At 39.7% G+C, this 19,292-nt stretch overlaps 2 protein-coding genes across 2 annotated transcripts; both read right to left on the bottom strand.

The window, feature by feature from the left end:
- Window positions 1-2,275: 2,275 nt before the first annotated feature.
- Window positions 2,276-11,027, bottom strand: trim45 (tripartite motif containing 45). The gene is made up of 8 exons (XM_077580514.1): window positions 8,760-11,027; window positions 7,243-7,531; window positions 7,031-7,176; window positions 5,789-6,105; window positions 5,548-5,677; window positions 5,191-5,305; window positions 3,823-3,949; window positions 2,276-3,562 (listed from the first exon to the last, which is right to left on the bottom strand). The coding sequence occupies exons 1-8, from the start codon at window positions 9,221-9,223 to the stop codon at window positions 3,408-3,410; spliced, it is 1,743 nt and encodes a 580-aa protein (XP_077436640.1). The 5' UTR covers window positions 9,224-11,027; the 3' UTR covers window positions 2,276-3,407.
- Window positions 11,028-11,190: 163 nt separating this feature from the next.
- vtcn1 (V-set domain containing T cell activation inhibitor 1) lies at window positions 11,191-17,303 on the bottom strand. Its single transcript, XM_077580516.1, has 5 exons — window positions 17,175-17,303; window positions 16,926-16,990; window positions 16,115-16,474; window positions 12,765-13,019; window positions 11,191-12,662 (listed from the first exon to the last, which is right to left on the bottom strand). The coding sequence occupies exons 1-5, from the start codon at window positions 17,204-17,206 to the stop codon at window positions 12,556-12,558; spliced, it is 819 nt and encodes a 272-aa protein (XP_077436642.1). The 5' UTR covers window positions 17,207-17,303; the 3' UTR covers window positions 11,191-12,555.
- Between the last annotated feature and the right edge of the window lie 1,989 nt (window positions 17,304-19,292).

Genomic DNA, 19,292 nt, shown 5'->3' with positions numbered 1-19,292 from the left:
ATTACCCACAATTCAAAGAAAGATTTAAAGAAACAGGGCAGACACTTGAATTATATGATCAAATAGTGTTTAAAAACACTCATTAAAAAAAAAAGTAATACAACTTTTTTTTTGTCACAAGTGGATAGTCAAATGATACCAACACTGTAAAAAAGGCCTAAAATGTTAATTTTAAGAGTAATTTCGGGCCAATTAATTGGTGACGTGTCCTTTGTGCTGAGTCTTCAATGCGTGTACCGAGCGGGTATTTGAAGCGCGCACTGAGAAACTGTTGCAATGATGTAGTTGATGACAGCCGAATCCTCGAAACCAGCCGTAACCCGTGACCGGTTCAGGAAGTGGATCAAGCAGTTAAATTCCTGCAACAAAACACGGAGGTTTCCCTTTTTTCCACAACAGAAGCACAAACACAAATACAGTCGTACTTTTAATAATGTGCGCACTTGACTGATTTGTTCATAGTGACTTGAGCAAGCAATTAAAATTATATATTAATCTATCATATATAATCAGTTTCCATACAGGTGGAGTCGTGGCTGACTGGTTAGCACGGCACCCTCCCAGTGCAGACGTTGTGAGTACCGATCCAGGCTCCGGCCTTCCTGGTTGGATTTATGGCATGTGAGCATAATGTTAACTTTATATATTAAGTTGTTGTGCATGTTTGTTACGCTTGGCAGCAAACTGTGGCATCATTTTGATGTCAGTGCACAGCAGAAGAAATTCTCTTTCTCAAAAAAAAGAAAAGAAACTAACACCAAAAACAGTCGAAAAACCTATATATATATTTTTTTAATTTAAAATGAATAAGATAAAACTTTTAGTGGAAGTACATTTTTTTTTTATCCACGACAGCACAAACACAATTCCTGCATTGTCCTTCAATCCTTTCCAAATGAATTTCATGTCACAGTGAGTGTAATCCTAATCCAAAATTTACACAACAAAACCTCATCCTTGCATGCCGATTTACTTAATGTCCACTTGGTTGTGCCAGAGTACGGAAGCGTATTGCTGTCACACCAAGAAAAACAAAAACAAGAGCCATATTAAGTTTTAACATGATACATTTTGAAATGATCATGTGAAAACGTGAAATCATGTTAACCGGTGACATGGAGCTTGTTTTTTTTTTCTTGGTGTGGTAGCAATACGTTTCCGTACCAGATAGAATTGAACCACTACAAATTAACCAGAAAGAACCAATCTAAATATATAAATTCGTAATCCCACAAGCAGCTCTCAAATGAGCAATGCAATCACATAATTGACCTGGATGTCATTACTTTACGCTCAACCTAAAGTTACGGTTTGTTGAAATAAATAAATAAAATAAAAACAGAGACCAACATTAACCAAACATAAACGTGCTGAATATGACACACATTCATCTATTGGTAAATACACAGACACTATAACATGGATTAACATCCTATAACTTCATTAACTGCGCCACACAATGCAATATGAGAACAATATATATGCAAAACAAGTAGACATAACACGCCCGGAACTCATACGGGCAAAGTTGCTGTAATTCATTTGCGTTTGTTTTTTTGAACGACATAAAATTACTAAGAAGAATCGCGGGGTGGCCTAGTGGTAGAGTGGTCATCTGGTATACCGCAGGTTGTGGGTTCAATCCTGTTTGTGACCATGTTGAGCAAACAGTACTCAACTCTGGATGCTGTGTCTTCAGAAGGTGAATGAGTAGTCGAAATGTAAAGTGGTTTGAGTTGGAGAAGTGGCATAAATGAATTACCATAACAGTAAATTGTTGCATTTTTAAAACCAATATCTAAATTTTCAACAGTTTTTTTGAAGTTTTGAAAGATGAATCACATCATTTTTGTTTGTTTACGATTGGTCCAACACGACATCCTCGGAGGCGAATTCTATATTGCAGATGTGTGTGCTGCTCTTTTCTGATAATAAAATGTGGCCTTCCCAGCCGCCAAATTCACATCTGTTTTAGTTACCGTCGTGTTGCAAGGGAAACGAATGAATAGAAATGTAAGTGGGCTTTAATAAAGTTTAAAACGCAGAAAGAGCATCCCAGTACAACACTTTTATTTTTCGCCTGCAGCATTGTTCCAGTCGCCGTGAACGACATCGGAAGTTGATGCGCACCACTATAACTTAACTTCCGGGTTTTGTGAGGTTTTATGGTAAATTCCAGTTCTGGTTTCATGTTTATTATCACACTAACTGCTCTGAAGTCGTTCTCATGTGTGTGTGTGTTTTTTTAGATTTACTGTATCAAATATACATAAAATTTAAATAGTTGTTTTTTTTATTGACAGTTGGGAGCCGACAATATGATGGTGGAACATGAGCAGGCAGAGGAAAAAAAGAAATACAATCCCGCCATCTGGTGGTATAACAAGGAAAGAATGCGTGATTCATTTAGAAAGGGTATTTGCCACCCATTTGATACAAATGGCTCGGATAACAGAACAGTATAGGTAAAAGTGGCCTAAATCATCATCATCATCATCATCATCATCATCATCATCATCATCATCATCATCCAAACCACTTTCACAAGGGTAAACCGTTTAGTTCAGTAGTAATAGTAATATATCATCGTACAAAAGACATACACTTGATTGTTTTTTACAATGTACAGTATACAGTAATTTCAGTGGAATAAGCATGCATATTGGATAATTGTACGATGTGTAATAACATTTATTGCAGCATTTAGCAACAGCTGGATTAATTGCAGAAAATTTCTCATAGTTATAATACATTTGTCATAAAAAAATGACACTGTATAGTCATGCTAAGGCAAAGAAGGAGACCTTGTAAACAGCATGGCATCATATGTGTCAGCAGTTGTAAGAACCATAGAATAAATCTTAAAATACTTAGTTAATACTTATTCAACATTTTTAAATCAATATGATGTCAAAGTAGTAAAAATACATTAATACACCATGACTTTTGTTAGTACATGAAAATTTATAATGCAGGTACTTTCTCACCATGTACGTCATTCACTTTAAAAAAAAAAAAAAATGATGAAAAAGTGTGCATCACAGCACAAGTTACCATTCACACATGAAAGAGTTAGTTACTAAGCCCAACAGCAGAACCACAGAATCTCAGATGCCAGCCTGAAACAAACTACAATTGTACAAATAAAGGTTTTTCGCTCTCATGGATGGCTCACGCTCTCTGAAGTTGATTACCGGTAAATAAATCAGCCAGCATTTTACACAACAGTTTGCAATTGTAATGGCATTTTTTGTTTTGTGTTTTTAGCACATTCATTTTACTGTTTGTTGCATTACTTCAAGGTCAAAGACAATGTTGTAAAGGCACTTAATAAAGGCTTACTGGCCACTCAGTCAAGCAGACAAGACTTCCCATCTCGGACCCGTCATCGATCACATGGTCCAAACTCAGAGCTCGACGGTGCGTAAGTGTTTCCCAGCTGAGACGGCTTTGATCACACTGGCGGGTAAACACTCGGACTTCTCCGTAGTGCTGCCACAACACGACCAGTGTGGCTTTCCAGGATGACCCTTGTGGCTGTGACCGCACCCTTGAAATCCTCCTGCACACACAAACACAAAGTCATCACATCAAATCAAAAATTCACATGAGCTGAAAAAATAAACTATAACAAAAAAAGACAAGATGGACGGCATAGCACTAATTCATATGAGCTTTGTGGTTGTAATATCTACCTTGTACTCCTTTCCCAAAAGTTACATTCAACTTGAGCCGTTTGCGACTCCACCAGCACCCAAACTATTGATGTCATTAAAAATGGTTTAGATGTTATTGATTGTGAAAGGATTAGTCTCCTCGTACCGGGCATAGTTCCTGGACAGCCGCATCGAGCCTCCTTGGCTCCTCCACTGGAGCAGAAGGAGCAGCAGTGGAAGATTCCAGTGTGATGCCTCAGCTTTTTTGTCACGTTCAAAACAAACGGAGAGCCCTACAGGACAGGACACAAGTCGCTCTATGAACCAAACTAGTACTGATTCTTATAGGCGTCAAGGTGTTGGGTTGCTGACCTCAGCTCCTTAGGCTAATTTATCATGAAAAAAAACAATAGGGTTCCAGCTATGATGTTGTGTAACAATCCTTTTTTCACATTTACCTTTTATGAGTTTCTTTCTCACTACTCTTTTGCATAAATTTTATAGCATATCATCGCTGCTATGTGAAAAACACTTATGTCAAATTTTGTCATCTTTTACATTTTTTATGTTTTTGGGATGAGACTGAATGCAGACATCCCAAAACATTGTTAGGGTGGACATGGTTGGTTGAGGGATGGCGGACCCAAATGCAGGAGAATAACGCAGCGAAACAGGAATCAAATGCAATGCGTGGTGCTTTAATGAACCATATGGAAAACGGTGAGCAGACAACCATGAATTGACGGGACAGGACTGGACTGGACAAGATGTGACTATACTGGTCGCCATGACTGGACAGGACGTGACTTGACAGGACCTGATTTGCCTTGACTTGCTGTGGAGTGGCTATAACTTGGCTGGGGCTATGGCTTGGCTGTGACAAGGACTTAAATGTGACAAAAACTTAACTAAGACGAAAGCATGGCTGTGACAAAGACTTGGTTGTGACAAAGACTTGACTGCGACCAAGGTTTAGCTTTGACGAGACGAGACACACTAACTTCTACATAAAATGTCGACAACGCTCCCACACTGACTGGACATACACAACAAACTAAATACACCTGGATGTGGTTAGACATAACGAGACAAGGGAAGAAACCAGGAACACATGACAAAAACAACAACCACAGACAAAAACAACAAGAACCCCCATAACAAACAAAACCCCAACCCCCACAGAACCGAAACATGACAAACATAAAAAATGGGGAAAAAAAGGACATACATTTTTTCACATAGCAGCGACGATATGCTAGAAAATATATGGAAAAGAGTAGTGAGATCGTTGCTGCTATGTGTGAAAAACACTTATTTCCATTTTTGTCATCGTTTACATTTTTATGTTTTCGGGATGAAACTGAATGCAGACATCCCAAAAACATAAAAAATAAATAAAATGGACATACGTGTTTTTCATATAGCAGCGGCGATATACAGCATACAAAACAACGGAATGCCAATTTCCATCCCATGTTTAATAAAACAGTACATACAGTAGTTACACTTAAATCAGTGACTTGGGTTCATGTACCTTCACATGTTGAGCTTTGACACAAACCCACACGGAGTACATTCCTGCCTCATCGGGTGTGTAGGAAACTTTGTAAGAACCATCGTTGTTGTCCAGCACTGTGCTTTCCACCACGCTAAAAGAAAAAGTACCGTTTCTTTAACAAAATGGCACATATGTCAAAACCCACATGAACTACTCTTAACATTGCTTAATACAGTGGTCCTTAATCCCGGTCCTCGAGGACCCGTATCCAACCTGTTTTCCATGTTCTCCTCAGCAAACACAGGTGAGGATCATTATCAGGCTTCATGCAATGCTTGCTGATTAGCTAACTGTTTGAAAGGATGGATAGACAGACAGTCCACATGTTCTCACCAGTTTTTCTTCTCTCTGTGGACGATGCTGACCAGGACGTGATCCGCGCCCCGTGCCATCTGGTCCCCGGCGGAGTCTCTGCAAACCAGGGTGAAGTGAGCCCGCTGGCCCTCATTGGCCTGCTGGAGACCTGTGGACAAGGTGATGGGTGGGGCTGGATGTATTTTTTATTTTTTTTCATTTGTAATTTATTATACTCATTACACCACAACTTTAACCAAGAAGACTCCTGACTGCTCACCTTCTCCATCTATAGTGCACTTGTTGGGGTCCAGGGCCTTAAAATGGATCACGCCCACGACTGGAAACCCGCTCATATCACCTGCCAGTCCCCGGGGATCAAAACGAATACTGCCGCCGTCGTCGGGGACAAGCGCCGCCAGCTGACCATCGCAGCTGCTCTGCGCCAGGCTGCTCAACCTCCTCAGCGTCACCCCTTTAGCACTGAGGATCTCGGCATCTGAGCCACAGCTCAGCAGCCTGTCGGCGAATTCCACGCCTTCCTGGATGTCTAACAGAACCTGCTGGAGCTGTGCCCTCTGCAGAAGCAACTGGTTCCTGCCATAAAAGGGGAATGCCTCCTAAATTAACTACTTTGCTCCTCAAAACGCATAAAAACGTTGTATTTTAAATATTGCCATGGTCCCAAAAACTCATTTATACGTTTTTTATGTGTTGTTTTTTAGATAGAAGGCTATGATGTAGTCTCTGACCTGAAGAAGTTGCTTAAAGCAATGGTAGTTATTACAAAAACGGCCAGCAGGTGGCAGCAGAGTATAAGAGATCAACCAGGGCCATATTGCAACAAGCTTTTCCCCCCACTGTTTTAAATAGGTTTGTGAATAATGAAGAAACTTAGTATAGAATATAGTTCTAATGCTAATTGCTGCAAAACGGAAAGAGATACAAATATACTTTTTTTCTGATGAAAGAAGAGACTGATCTTTTTTTTTGGTAGGTTCCATGTTTTTTTTTATAGCAATAGAAAACAATATTCTGTGGGCCTTGCAAAATCAGTCAAAATCCAGTAAAACAGCCGGGAGCGAAGGGGTTTGCTTCAGTGAAAATGGCTGGGTGGGAATGAGTTAAAAGCATTAAAATTGTCCAACAGCATTTAACTGGAGTCCAACCCAAGACACTCTTAGGACCGCCCCCTCATTTGAATAACATATCATGACGCATTTCATGTTCACAGCGTCTGCAGCATCAAATAAATAAATATGACAGCAGAGCCTTTTTATTTATTGATATTTAATTATATTTATATATTTTAATTTTGTATTTATTGCTACATTTATTTATTTATTTATTTTTGGAGTCTTATTTTTTATGTTTATATTTTTTACTTTATGTATATATACTTTTTGTTGTTTTGATTTACATTTATAGTTTGTTTGTATTTTTTTTTTCTTCCAATTTTAATTTTCACTTTTATTTATTTAGGCATTTTTGGTCCTCCATAATCATCATGCTGGTATCATACCTGCGTTGGAGGTGAAGCTCCTCCAGGCGACGAAGCAGGGCCAGGCCGTGAGTTTCCACCGCACTGGCGTATCCTCGAGCGAATGTCCTCACCTCACTGGCTGTGTCCTCTACTCTCATCTGCAAAGCCTCCTGGGAAACTTCCACCTAGAGAAGATGTAAATGTTTACAAATGAAAGGGGGGGGGGGGGGGGCAAAACCAACTCGTCACACCTTCTGCAGTGTCTGCTCCAGTTTTTGAAGGTGAGGTCGCAGGCGGACATTGACCAGCGTCCTGATGCGGTCACTGTGGCAGCCAATTACTTCGTGAGCGGGACAGCAGCGGTGCTCCGAGTGCAGCGTTGCGGCGCATTCCAGGCACACTGGCAGGTCGCAGGGCTGGCAGAAGAGGCGCAGCTCCTGGCCGGGATGGAGCGCACACAGGACGGGACGGCGGAGGTGACTTCGGGACTTGAGATCCTGCAATTGCTGAATGGAGTGAGACGCTGTACGCGTCTGACGCCTTGGGACGACAGCATCAAAGTAGATCAGATTAGTGTGCAGTGCGTGAGTGATCATCAGGTGAGTTGTGGGAAATGATCCAATTGCACCAATTCCAAAAATTGCTACAAATATTCTTGTTACAGCAGCAGTATACCTGTGACGTAAAGTGACAGGCTGAACAATCAAAGGCTCTTCCACCAGATGGCAGAAGGTACAAATAAGCAGTGTATCCAACTGTTGCCTACAACTCAATAATAGCTTTGTATTCATATTCAATTAAACACATCAAAATTTCAGAGCGAGTAAGTAATTTGCAATTAAATGGAAACAAGATTATTATTGTTTTAATATATTACAGTTTCTATAATATTTTTCTTTAGTGGTGAGCCATGAGATTTTTTTAATGCAAAATAATGTGCCTCAACAAAGGTTGAGAAACACTAATGTTGATGAATGCTCAACCAAAAATGAAGGCATTACTGTATTACGGGAATAATGTTACTTTGTAGATAGGTGTAATTTAACACTGTTATTGACGTTGTACAACAGCAGCTAAATGAGAGCAGTATCTGTTTTCTCTCTCATGAAAGCATCCTTAATGGGGAAGTACTGTAAACCCAAAAAAATTCTTTACAATATGTTTTATGTGCCCCCATTAATCTAAACACGACATTCTGATTACTATTTCATTTGTCACCCCCAAATGAGCCCAAATCACCTGCATATGAGTTAAGCAGCCAAATCCACCCATTTATAGCCATCTCAGGGACAGGGGGCGGCCATTTTGCCATCGACTGAAAATGACATCACAGTTGCTCAGGCTCAGATGATATTGATATTGACATCAGAATGTCATGTTTGGACTTGTTGTAAGCCTGCGTTATTAAAACACTCACCAAGTTACATGTGATAAAAACCCCAACTAATTTCTTGATGAATTTTGCACACTATCATAATTCTTAAAACTGACTAAATTTGGGAAAAGGTCACCATCATTAGAACATCTTCACTGAACATTAATCATTTCACCTTAGTGCTCTTGAGGTTCTCATTTTGTGTTAATATTTAATAATGTTATGTGACTATTTATTAACAGGTGTTGTGCTTTATTGTATCTAGTTTGATTCTTGTAATTAAGTTTTTCAATAAAGCTTGTCTTTAAAAAAGAAAAACATTAACGCGGAAGTACTATACACCCTAGAAGAAGAAAGTAAAGCGGAAGTAAATCGTCGTGAAAGAAGACGTACCTGTGCGCTTTAAAACAAAACTCGCACAAGTTGACACAGCAGACCTCACAACGGCTCTCGGCCCGTCCGTCGCCGCACAAGTCACACCCAAGCGCTCCGTTGCTAACCAGGGTCTCTAGAAACACGTCGTCCAACGCCAGGTGGTCGGTGCTCAGTCCGGCAGGCCCCGACGGCGGAAGGTCCACTTCGGAGTCACAGTCGGGGCAGAGAACCGTGACACTGACCCGTGCTGCTTTCTCTTTCGTAGTTTCTCCGTCCTCGCCCTCCTGTTCTGGGCCATCTCGGTGGAAGGGCTCCAACTGGCTGATACAGTCCAGACAGAAGGTGTGCAGGCACGGCAGGATTTTAGGCTCTCGGTACAAGCGTTTACACACGCTACAAACCGCCCTGGGGTTCACCGGCTGTGCGCCTTTTACGTTTGCCGAAGTTGTCAGCTGTTCCGGATGATCTTTGTCTCCTGACATTGTTGGTGCCGAAAAAAAACAAAATTCTAGACCAATTCGGTTAAAAAGTAGTCAATGCTGAATACTCGAGTCTTTGTTATGTCCACAGTCACTCACGTGAAACTTTGCCATCAAAATAAAAACACATTATTGACTATTTACCTCAATAGTTAAAATCCCAACGGAATGCACTCCTTGGCGCTTTCATGGCTCCAATGGGACATACGACACCTCTTCATCGGTGGGCCAATGGAAGGGCGCCAGGGCCCAGCAAGGGCGGTCCGAACACTTTTAGGGACCCTCATATTCACTGCAAAGTGCAAACATGCCCAGACCGGCCCCATCTACTGGCACGACTGAATTAAGCAACTTTTCTTACTGCATTTACACAGATTGTACAAAATGTACGGTATTACTGTATATTATGTCATGCAGCATTACACACAACTGCTGACCTTTTCCAAAGTGAGTTGTGTAGTTTAAAAAAAATATATATATTATTTTTACATTTCATTTTTGTGGGACTTTGTTAAGCTTACGTTTTTATAAGCTTTGATTTAATATATGGTGACCTCAGGCATATGCGATTTCTATGCATGGAATTCTAAATGAAGTTGTCGTGTGAGATTCTTCTATACCCCCACTCCAGCAGTGATTATACTGTACACTTACAAAAATATATATAAAAAATAAATAAATAAAAATGCTGATAGTTTCACAAAAAGAAAATTAAGACAAAACAAAATTGATAAATATTGTCTATTATGCATGTGCAATATTCAGTAACGGTTAACTACACTGGGAAAGTCAAAATAAGAACAGCCCATTCTAACACAATGAGCAAAACTAAGCTCCCACGTTTTTGTTTGTTTTTTGCTCCACGGCAACTTCATATAATAGCCAAGTTAGCTTGTGGAGCACTGTCAAAAGCAAGATTTAGCGCTATAAAGTGTCCAAATATGAAAAACAAAATCTCAGTATGATGTACTACAAACTACGACCACATTAATAACAAGCTTCACTGATAAACCTCTTACTAAACTTGTATTTGTATGGTCATTTTTCATTATTAACTCAGATATTACTGGTTCTCAGTAGGTTGCTGTGGCCTGTTTTATTACCGTGTGGTATGTTCAATTATATGCCATGTTAGTTACTGCCCCGCTGCCCTCGGAATGGCAGTGAATAACACAGTTTGCAGGCACGTGCAGAGTGGGGGGTGGAGGGGCTATGGGTGCCGGGGCACATGCCCTTTTGGCACTGATGCCCAAAGTGCCCCTTTGTTCATTTCTTTCTTTATTTATTTTACATTTAAAAAAAGTTTGTGAAAGTACTTTTGCTGCCTTTCAAAACAAAAAATCAACAACATAACTTACATAAAACAAATTATTATTACGTTATCCTTGGATGACGTCATACTACGAGACGCGCCCCATTCTGCCAGGTCGCGCACCACTACACCTGCGGTCGGTAAGTTGGTCGCTACGTTTGTATTTACGAAGTCTCACTCACAGTAAACAAAAGCTAAGGTCATATAATGCAGAAAACTTAAGCAAAGCAAATGCCTTTTGAGAGATCTTGTAGCCATGATCACAGAGCATACTGCGTGCTAGTCTAACTTCAATTGAAATGTAGTGACACGAGTTGTAATCAGCTTCGCAACTACGAGAAGTCTGACATTTGGGCGCACTTGGCTAAATTGGCTCTGAGGTTGCGGGGAAGATGTCCCCCTCAGTTTCATAAAAAAACACTATCTTTCCCATCCACTTTCGCTGCAGCAAAAATCTCCGGTAAAACTAACGTTCCTCTTCTATTGGGACGGACATGGAGCTTGTGTACAGCTTCTGCTCCAACTACTGATGCGTTTATGGTACACAGAATGTGTCGGAATTTGTAACTCTCACTCCGAATTTTAATAAACTCTTCCTGAAGACTCCAACTTGTAAAATGTACCCAATGATAGCTAAATTAAAATATACTTCAAAATATAAGTGGAAATTGCTACATGAGATTTGTTTTAATTTTAATTGCAGTCAGAGTAAGGTCCAAATAAGAAACAGGTAGGCAGTGTGTTCAGAAATTAAAGGGACAATGAAGAACCAAAAAAAAAAGAAGAAGAAAAAAACAACAATCACAGCATTTTATCAAAAACAAGCAATGTAGTTTGCTCAGATGTGGCAGTTAATTGTTGGGTACAGTCTGGAGAAAAATAACAAAAGGCATTTGCTCTTACTTGAATCAAGCTAAATGTAAAGTAAGACACTTTTATGCACCATAGAAAAATCCTAATTGTGTTATGTAAAATGTAAATTTCATGTACATTTTACATAATCATTTATTTATGATTGGCATTGGCATTGCAGACAAACAACTGTTTCATTATGTGTGATTTATTGTTTAGCCATTATTTCAAAAAATAATTTCACAATGGACACAACCACGCCCCCCACCCCCTTACACACACCCGTACGCACGCACATATCTACATCCACATTCTCTACTTTAAGGCCCCACCCTAACCCTCCACACATGGCCGCTCGGTGGTGACATGGGTTCGAACCCCAAGTGGGTGGATAGTGCTGCCCAAGCATTTTGGAGGTTGAACATGAAAAAAATTGCTTGGACAGGCAAGCAAAAAAACACTAGTCAATGGAAATACTATATAGGCCGTCCGTTAAAATATATAATAAAATGTTTTGCTGTTTGTTTACATGGCATTGGCATTTTAGAGACTTTAAATTCTCAATAATAATAATAATAATAAGGAAACATGTTATAGTGCTAACTGCTAACAAACACAAATATGGTGCTAAACTATATTTTAGGAAATAATGTGTTGCAACTTGCTACTTCATGTATGTACTTCTACTGTAAATGTGATTCATAGTCGTCTGCATTTACATTCTACTATTGGAATAAACGTTTTCCATTTGTTTACATGAGAGCTGCATTTTGGAGACTGGACATTCAAACCTCTAAACCAAATAAAAATGCTGCCTAAAAATTAAAATATTTGAAAAACAAAAAAAACCTTGTTAGTTTAAATGACTTTGGCATTTTGGAGATTAAAAACGCTAAAATATTAAAGATAACAACCTTTAATATTTTAGCGTTATTTTAGCGTTGTTATTTTTCATAATCTAGAATACTGTACAAAAATTGTACATGTAAAAAAAACTGAGTGGCTTTTAAACAAGGCCAACTTCAGAAAATGTCACACGCACAAAATAATCAGAATCCAAGCACATTCCTTTCGTACGTCGCAATAATGCGGAAATGTTGGAGCACCAGAGCCCTCGCTCTCCAAGCTTCTGTAGAAATATGCAAATTACAATACTTATACGTTACGTGTATCAAACTAAATAAATGCAAAAGACAGACATAATGATTTTGAAATATGAAGCAAGCAGGTCTGAAGCGGCGTTGTAGGTGAAGTATGTTTCCTTGGTAACATCAATGTCTGCAAAACGTGACATAAAAGGAACATTTTCACAACATGTTCCTATGGTTTTGAAAACTAACATCCCAAAATGCAACGAGTTCCATTCAGTGGATAACTGACCTGTTGTCACAGTGGCATCGGAGTGTGCCACCACCAGCTCGTTCTCAATCCTGCAGGTGTACGTGTCACTGAGGTTGACCGACTGCAGTGTGCTGACCACTCGAAATATGCCTGCAGAGCTCCGCTGCAAGTCAGTGCTCCCCCGCAGAACATTGTCGTCGGCATTCAGCCATGTCACGTTGGGCTTGGGAAACCATCTGCTCGCCTCAGCTGTCAGGACACCGTCGGACAACGTAAACGTGGGTGCTGTGAAAGCTAAAAGGAGGGAATAAAATGAAAGCATGAGTGCGTCATACAAAAATGTGAAGTGTATTGTAGTATTCTTATGTTAAGACAAAAACAACACAGATTCTATTTAAAAAAAAAATGTGGTGTGATCCAAAGGGCTGCTGTTCAAAGTTTAATACTTTATTTTTTGATGGTCAATAAACTAACCTTGCGGTCGTCGAGCCAATAATCATGACAGTGGGTTTCTGGGCAAAGCTGTTGATTCTCAGCTCCCAAAGTTTGACTGCAGTATTAAGCTTCCACCAGTAGAGGGCAATAATAGACTGTGAAAGTTGGACATTGACAGATGTCTTTGCAGACGACAACCAAGAATATAGCGCCAGCATATCTTGAAGGCAGATATTCCGTGTCAACCTTTTTTTGTAGTTGACTTATCTGAAATATATAATTTCCCCCCCACCAGCCCTACAAAGTGGGTAACAATCAGTAAACCGGGGAGCGTAGTGTTAAGGTGTTAAGTGTTAATCAGCTTGTGAAGGAAGTCAACCTTAAACATTTCTTGACAATAATATGTTATATGTGATCTCACTAGTCTAAACATGACATTCTGGTTAATATTGCATTAGTGGAATATGAGTTGAATCATAATCCAGCCTTTTTGATCCATTTTAGGGGGCGGCCATTTTGCCATTTGCTGTCAACTGAAGATTACATCACAGTTGCTCAGGGCTCAAGCAACAACCAATCAGAGTCCATCTGTTTTCTGAAGCTATGCTGTGATTGGTTGTTACCTGAGACCTGAGCAACTGTGATGTTATCTTCAGTCAACAGCAAGTGACAAAATGGCCGTCACCTGAGATGGATAAAAATGGCTGGATTTGGCTACTTAGCTCATATTCCACTAACGCAATATTAACCAGAATACCATAGTTAGATCAGTGGGGCTGCATAGAACATATTGTCAAATTTTTGGGGGGGTTGACTTACCCTTAAAGGGTGCATATAATGTTCGAGTGTGTGTTATTGTCAAGAGAATTTTTTTTACAAATTTACATTGTTACAGAACATTGTTGACATTTTCCATCATAAAAGTTGTCACTTGCCATTTACATGTTCCTGTTATTTGATTGTTGTCATGTCTTGTTTCGTTCTGCCTTCTGTTGGTCATTTGTTTCCTGTCTTTTTTTTAAGTTTTCCTGGAGTGTCGGTGGGCGGAGTTCCTGTGTCTCAGCTGCAGGCAATCCTAATCAGCAGGCTATTTAGACACAGGACTCACAAGAGGAAGATTGCCAAGTTATTGTTCTTGCTGCTTGCCATTGCCTCAGCATTTTGTTACTTTCGTCCTTTTACAGGGTATCTCCTAGTTCCTGCCAGCAGTACTTTTTTGTCTTTTGTTGTTTCTTGTAATTACTGCTGTGATTGTTCTGGTTGTTAATTTGTACGTACCTTGTGTAGGTCTTTTTGTTTTCATTCTTAATCTTAGTTAGTAGTAGAGATGGGAAAATGAAGCCTTGTGACGCTTTTGAGGCTTTCGGCTAATTGCTTTGGAAAAAGAGTCGAAGCTTCAAAGCCCCATAAGATAGATCGTACCGGTGACATCTGGTGGTCAGCTGGAGTCATAGCAGCTATAATCTTCAAAGTGATTCGCCTGATTTTATATTCCAACATAACACCAGTACATTCAGTCTTACATTTGTGTCTGTCTAATGATCATCAGGTACACATGGAAGGTGAACATAAAGTGAACCAAATATCTACATGAGGGAATTGTGCCCAACTTTTTATATTTATTTGTTTTATAAGTTATTATTCAAAAACAATATTTGCTCTATTGTGTTGGCCTTCAAGCGCCTTGTTCTCTGGCTGACAATTTCACCAGCCTTTGAGAACATCCTCTCACAGGGGACTGAAGATGCTGGTGGTGAGAGGTACTGCAGAGCCACTGGATACAGATGTGGGTATGTGGTTTTGTGGAGAAACCAATATTGTAGTGGCTTCTCCGTCCGGGGAAGCAGTTTGTCCTTCAAATATCTAGAAAAGAAAAATATGACAGATAATCATTTTTGCACTGGATTAATAAATCAAAGTAAAGATAGATAGGGAAATTTAGTTTCAGCAGCATAACATTACATTCATTACAACATAATAGTGCCACTTTTCATATCATATATGCATACTGTAAGTACCTCACCTCTGATTGTTATGCAATACTGAAACAATCAAGATATTATTATGGTTACTATGGACATACTGCAGGCTGTGATATTTTTAAATGTAGGTAACACAGCCAAGATTGCCAGCGACCTTTAAATCCTTTAAAGTTTTAACATTATTAAAAGTGATACAGTAATATTAATTCATTTTCTGTAACCATTTATTATTGCAAATGTTGCGGTGAGCCATTTAGCAAAACTGTACAATAGTAAATACAACACTACAATGATGATGATAATGCTGATAATATACCATTTATATTATGCCAAATAATTAAAATCTTACCTTTGTGGGTGACACAACGTCAAAGTGTTGCCAAACACGAGATCGTTTTCTTGCATTGGAATTCTCCATCCTAAATCTCTCTCAAGTCAGTTTTCTCTCAAAAGGCTGTGGGCGCGGGGGACTCCCCCGGAGGGGAGGCAGTGGTTGTTTCGATGTCTCCTTTTAACAGCTGACACCGCGCCAAAACAATTGAATCAGTTACGTAATTTCCGGTATCTCATTAGCGCGTATGAAGCCCCATACGTCATCAGCACGTGATCACGGAGGTTTCATCGGGGCTTTTGATACATTGTTTCGAGCAGTCTGTCTCACTCGGCTGACACACGCTCCGGAGTCTCAGTGTCAAACGTCCCATCTCTAGTTAGTAGCCTATCTTCCTCCTATGGTACTCCGCCCACCTTCCTTGGTTAGTTATTTTGTTTTTCTGTAGGTACACGTTGACCTTTTGTCACGTTGCTTTTTGTTAGTGTTCAGTTATGCGTCAAGCTCCTTTTGTTCAATAAAAACTGTAAACCTTGCCCACCATTTGAGTTGCATTTGAATCTTTCACCTGCGCTTTTGCGCACGCCTAACAATTGTGGAAGCAAACAGTACAGTGCAACTGGAATGTCAAGTTTTCCCACCTGCCGTCCTGAGGATGATGTTGACTTTCCCGCTGCCTCCCGAGTGGCTGAGCGAGCATGTGTACTTGCCCGCGTCACTGCGTCGCACCTTCCTCAACAAAAGTGAGGCATTTCCTTTCACCACAACGTCGCTGAAGATTTCGACCCTGCCGGCGTATTGTGAGTCCTGCTCGCCGTTACTCTCGGCCCCGTCCTCGTAGCGGTAAACGAGTCCTGTCAGCGACTCCTTCCTCCATGTGACGGACACCTCTTGGAGCGTAATTTGTTCGCTGTCTGGGGGCAGAAAGCAGCTGAGCATGTGGTCTTTGCCGAGGTTTGCCACAGGAAGTCTGTTGAGGCTCTGAACCATGGACAATTTGCCTTCACAGACACAGACACAAGAAGCTTTCAGACAGGGATACAGCAAAAATGCCACATCAGAGCTGTAACAGCGTGATTTATCCACCATTTACACATAATCCAGTGAATGGAGGCAGATAAGATTTGGTACAAAACAGTCAGCCAACACAGTTTGCAGTACAACAGGGTTACAAGGGCCTATTGATACGTTTTACACAGGATGGGATAAAGTCAGTTTTTATTGGCAGCATGGAAGGGACTTGTGACATCAACCAGACTAAAGTTATTGTATTCAGCACCTCGTGAAATTCATTATGTTGGGTTTCAAAGACATGGCAAACCTTGTTAGGCTGACTTGTACGGAGCCCCTCTGGTGCCATGGTATGAAAATTATTTTTTGCTATTCTGCACCCACAGTTTAGTAATCTGTTCCCACAGTTTTCGTAGACCTGGCTAATTTTGAAAAGCGTACCTGAGAGTGTCAAGGACAAGATGAGGATGATGAACGCTGAGAAGACAACAATGAGCGTGATCATGCTACACAAACACACAGATGCATACAATGAACTTTCTTATAACACATGGGTTACATTGCTTTAGCCAGTTATACGGGAATCCAATTTTACCAGCAGATGTTCATAATTACAAAGTAACATCGATTGGCTCCATATATGATTGTTGTGAATTCAATATAGTTAAAAATAACACTGTTTATGCTCACATGTAGAAGATGATCTGCCCGAGTGAAGCCATGGCTGCTCACACACAAACACCTTTAATGGAAAATTATTGTTCAAGTCAAATATCCTGAGAATAAAAAAAGTAAATCCATCCATGCATCAAACATGATCTTCTTGACTTGTGTAGACTGTCTCACTCACATACAAGCATCTTAAATACAAAACCATGAGTAAATATTACCTTAAGGCGTATCCTACTGCTCATTTGGCCTATTTAAATGTAGCAGATTCCCACTGCCAAGAAAAGTGAAGCTTCCTCCCTCCCACGTTCCAAAAACATGCATTTTAGGTTCATTGAAGAATGTAAATTGTCCCAAGGTGCAAATGTGAACTGGAATGGTTGTTTGTCTGTTATATGCTCTGCGGTTATTTTAGTTAACTAAAACTAACAATATAATTTCGTTAACGAAATAAAATAAAAATTAAAATGCTTTTAAGAAAACAAAAACTAACTGAAACTGTATTTTATGTTTACAAAACTAACTATAATTATTGCAAAAATTGTGTTTTAGTCTTTGGTAATAAATTCAATGCACTTTAGGCATGATTTTAAATGATTTTAAGTAGATTAATTTTGATATTAATCGGAATAAGGACATTTGAAATTGTGTCACACAAAAGTGACGTAATCTAGCGGCAGCCAATAGAAAAGCACCTTCAGATGACATTGCTTCCTATGGTGTTTTTTTTTTTTTTTAAATATTATGCACAAGTAATGCACTTTTCTTTTTTTACTAAAACTAATACTGAAACTAACTAAAACTAAACTAAAACCAAGCATTTATGAAATATGAAATAACTAAAACTAACAGAACCACCTTGAAAATGAATTAAAACTAACTAAATTAACTAACACAAACAGAAAAAGCAATGGGTTCGCAGATGGAAAAAAGTTAAATTTTTCTTCTCATCTGCTTCCGTCAGAATCTCCAACTGAGAAACTGAAAACTGGTAGGATCATATGTTTTCTTCACGTTGTCGAAGGAAAACAAAGTCTCTCATGTTTTTGCTACAGAGCAAATATAGACTCTACTGACATGCTCAACATTCCCCATATTCATGTTTTAGTAAAGAATTTACTTAACTTTCCTCACTGGAAATACTTATAAGCTAGTCAATACAATTCTTGCTGTGATCAATGCTCATGGCGCCGATCATCAATTATGATGTTGACAAATTTAAAGAACTTGACTAAGGAGGGGTGTCCATTTTCACCGTCCCCAAATCGTTATCCAAAGTCTCTTGAAAAAAGAGATTTTTGTATTTTTTTCCTGCGCTTTAAGTGTAGAGTCCATCTTCTCTTTAAAAAGTGTGCTCTTCTCTGGACAAACTTTGCGCTTCCTCATCCTGGAAAAAAAAATTCCCAACTTTTTAAAACATTTTTTGTCTGAGATAGGTGCCTCGGGTACTGGGAGTTCTGGGGGTCCCAGAGTTGAACTATGAACCGCATTAATTTTTTTTTTTAACATTCGAGTTCTTTTTAAGTCTTTTGAGGTCATATGTTTGTGCGTCCTCTTCTTGTTGTTTTCAAGAGTGTCACAAGGACAATGTTTTGGGCTTGAGGCCGTAATGTTTTCTTTGGTAGGTGACTGCGTCTTCATGGCTTCGTTTGTCTTTTCATTCTCCGGAACCACAAAAAGATGGTGTGGACAAGGGCGTTCACTGTCATCCTCTGATTTTAAAGCCATCGGGTGAACTTTGCACGTTTGACGTCTTGATAAGATGTCCGTAAAGTTCGCCAGGTTGTCTATGTTCTTGTGAGCATTGTCCAGAGCTGCCATGGATTTTTCAGGATGTTCTTCTGAAACAGATGACATTTTCATACTCTGCTCCCCTTGCAGGTTCATGACTTTTGACGCCTCATCCTCTCTTTTGGAATTATGTGACATGACTATCAAAGCCTCAAATATAGAGTCGGGGCATGCTTGTAGCCCAGTGGAGAAGTACTCATGGAGAATGTCTCTGGTGGTTTGTTGGTGGCAACTTTTGTGTCCCAAAGGTTTCACAGGTGAATCCCCTTCTTGTTCTCCAAGAGTTCTATGAGTTTTAGATGGTGAAATATATTCTCCTTGTGTTGATGCCCTGCTTTTCATGGAATC

This window comes from Vanacampus margaritifer, chromosome 11 (assembly GCF_051991255.1).
Source record: "Vanacampus margaritifer isolate UIUO_Vmar chromosome 11, RoL_Vmar_1.0, whole genome shotgun sequence".
NCBI classification, from domain to species: domain Eukaryota; kingdom Metazoa; phylum Chordata; class Actinopteri; order Syngnathiformes; family Syngnathidae; genus Vanacampus; species Vanacampus margaritifer.
The sequence above is the reverse complement of the archived record's forward strand: the minus strand, read 5'-3'. Positions and strand labels throughout refer to the sequence as shown.

Excerpts from the sequence above, each read along its gene's own strand:
- vtcn1 (XM_077580516.1), bottom strand. The coding sequence starts at position 17,206 with ATGGCTTCACTCGGGCAGATCATCTTCTACAT. Across the intron at positions 16,991-17,174 it reads GGGCAGATCATCTTCTACAT|CATGATCACGCTCATTGTTG; the intron begins GTGAGCATAAAC and ends GTGTTTGTGTAG. Across the intron at positions 12,663-12,764 it reads CGATGCCACTGTGACAACAG|ACATTGATGTTACCAAGGAA; the intron begins GTCAGTTATCCA and ends CACGTTTTGCAG.
- trim45 (XM_077580514.1), bottom strand. The coding sequence starts at position 9,223 with ATGTCAGGAGACAAAGATCATCCGGAACAGCTGACAACTTCGGCAAAC. Across the intron at positions 7,532-8,759 it reads TTTTGTTTTAAAGCGCACAG|GCGTCAGACGCGTACAGCGT; the intron begins GTACGTCTTCTT and ends TGTCGTCCCAAG. Across the intron at positions 7,177-7,242 it reads TGGAGCAGACACTGCAGAAG|GTGGAAGTTTCCCAGGAGGC; the intron begins GTGTGACGAGTT and ends CATCTTCTCTAG.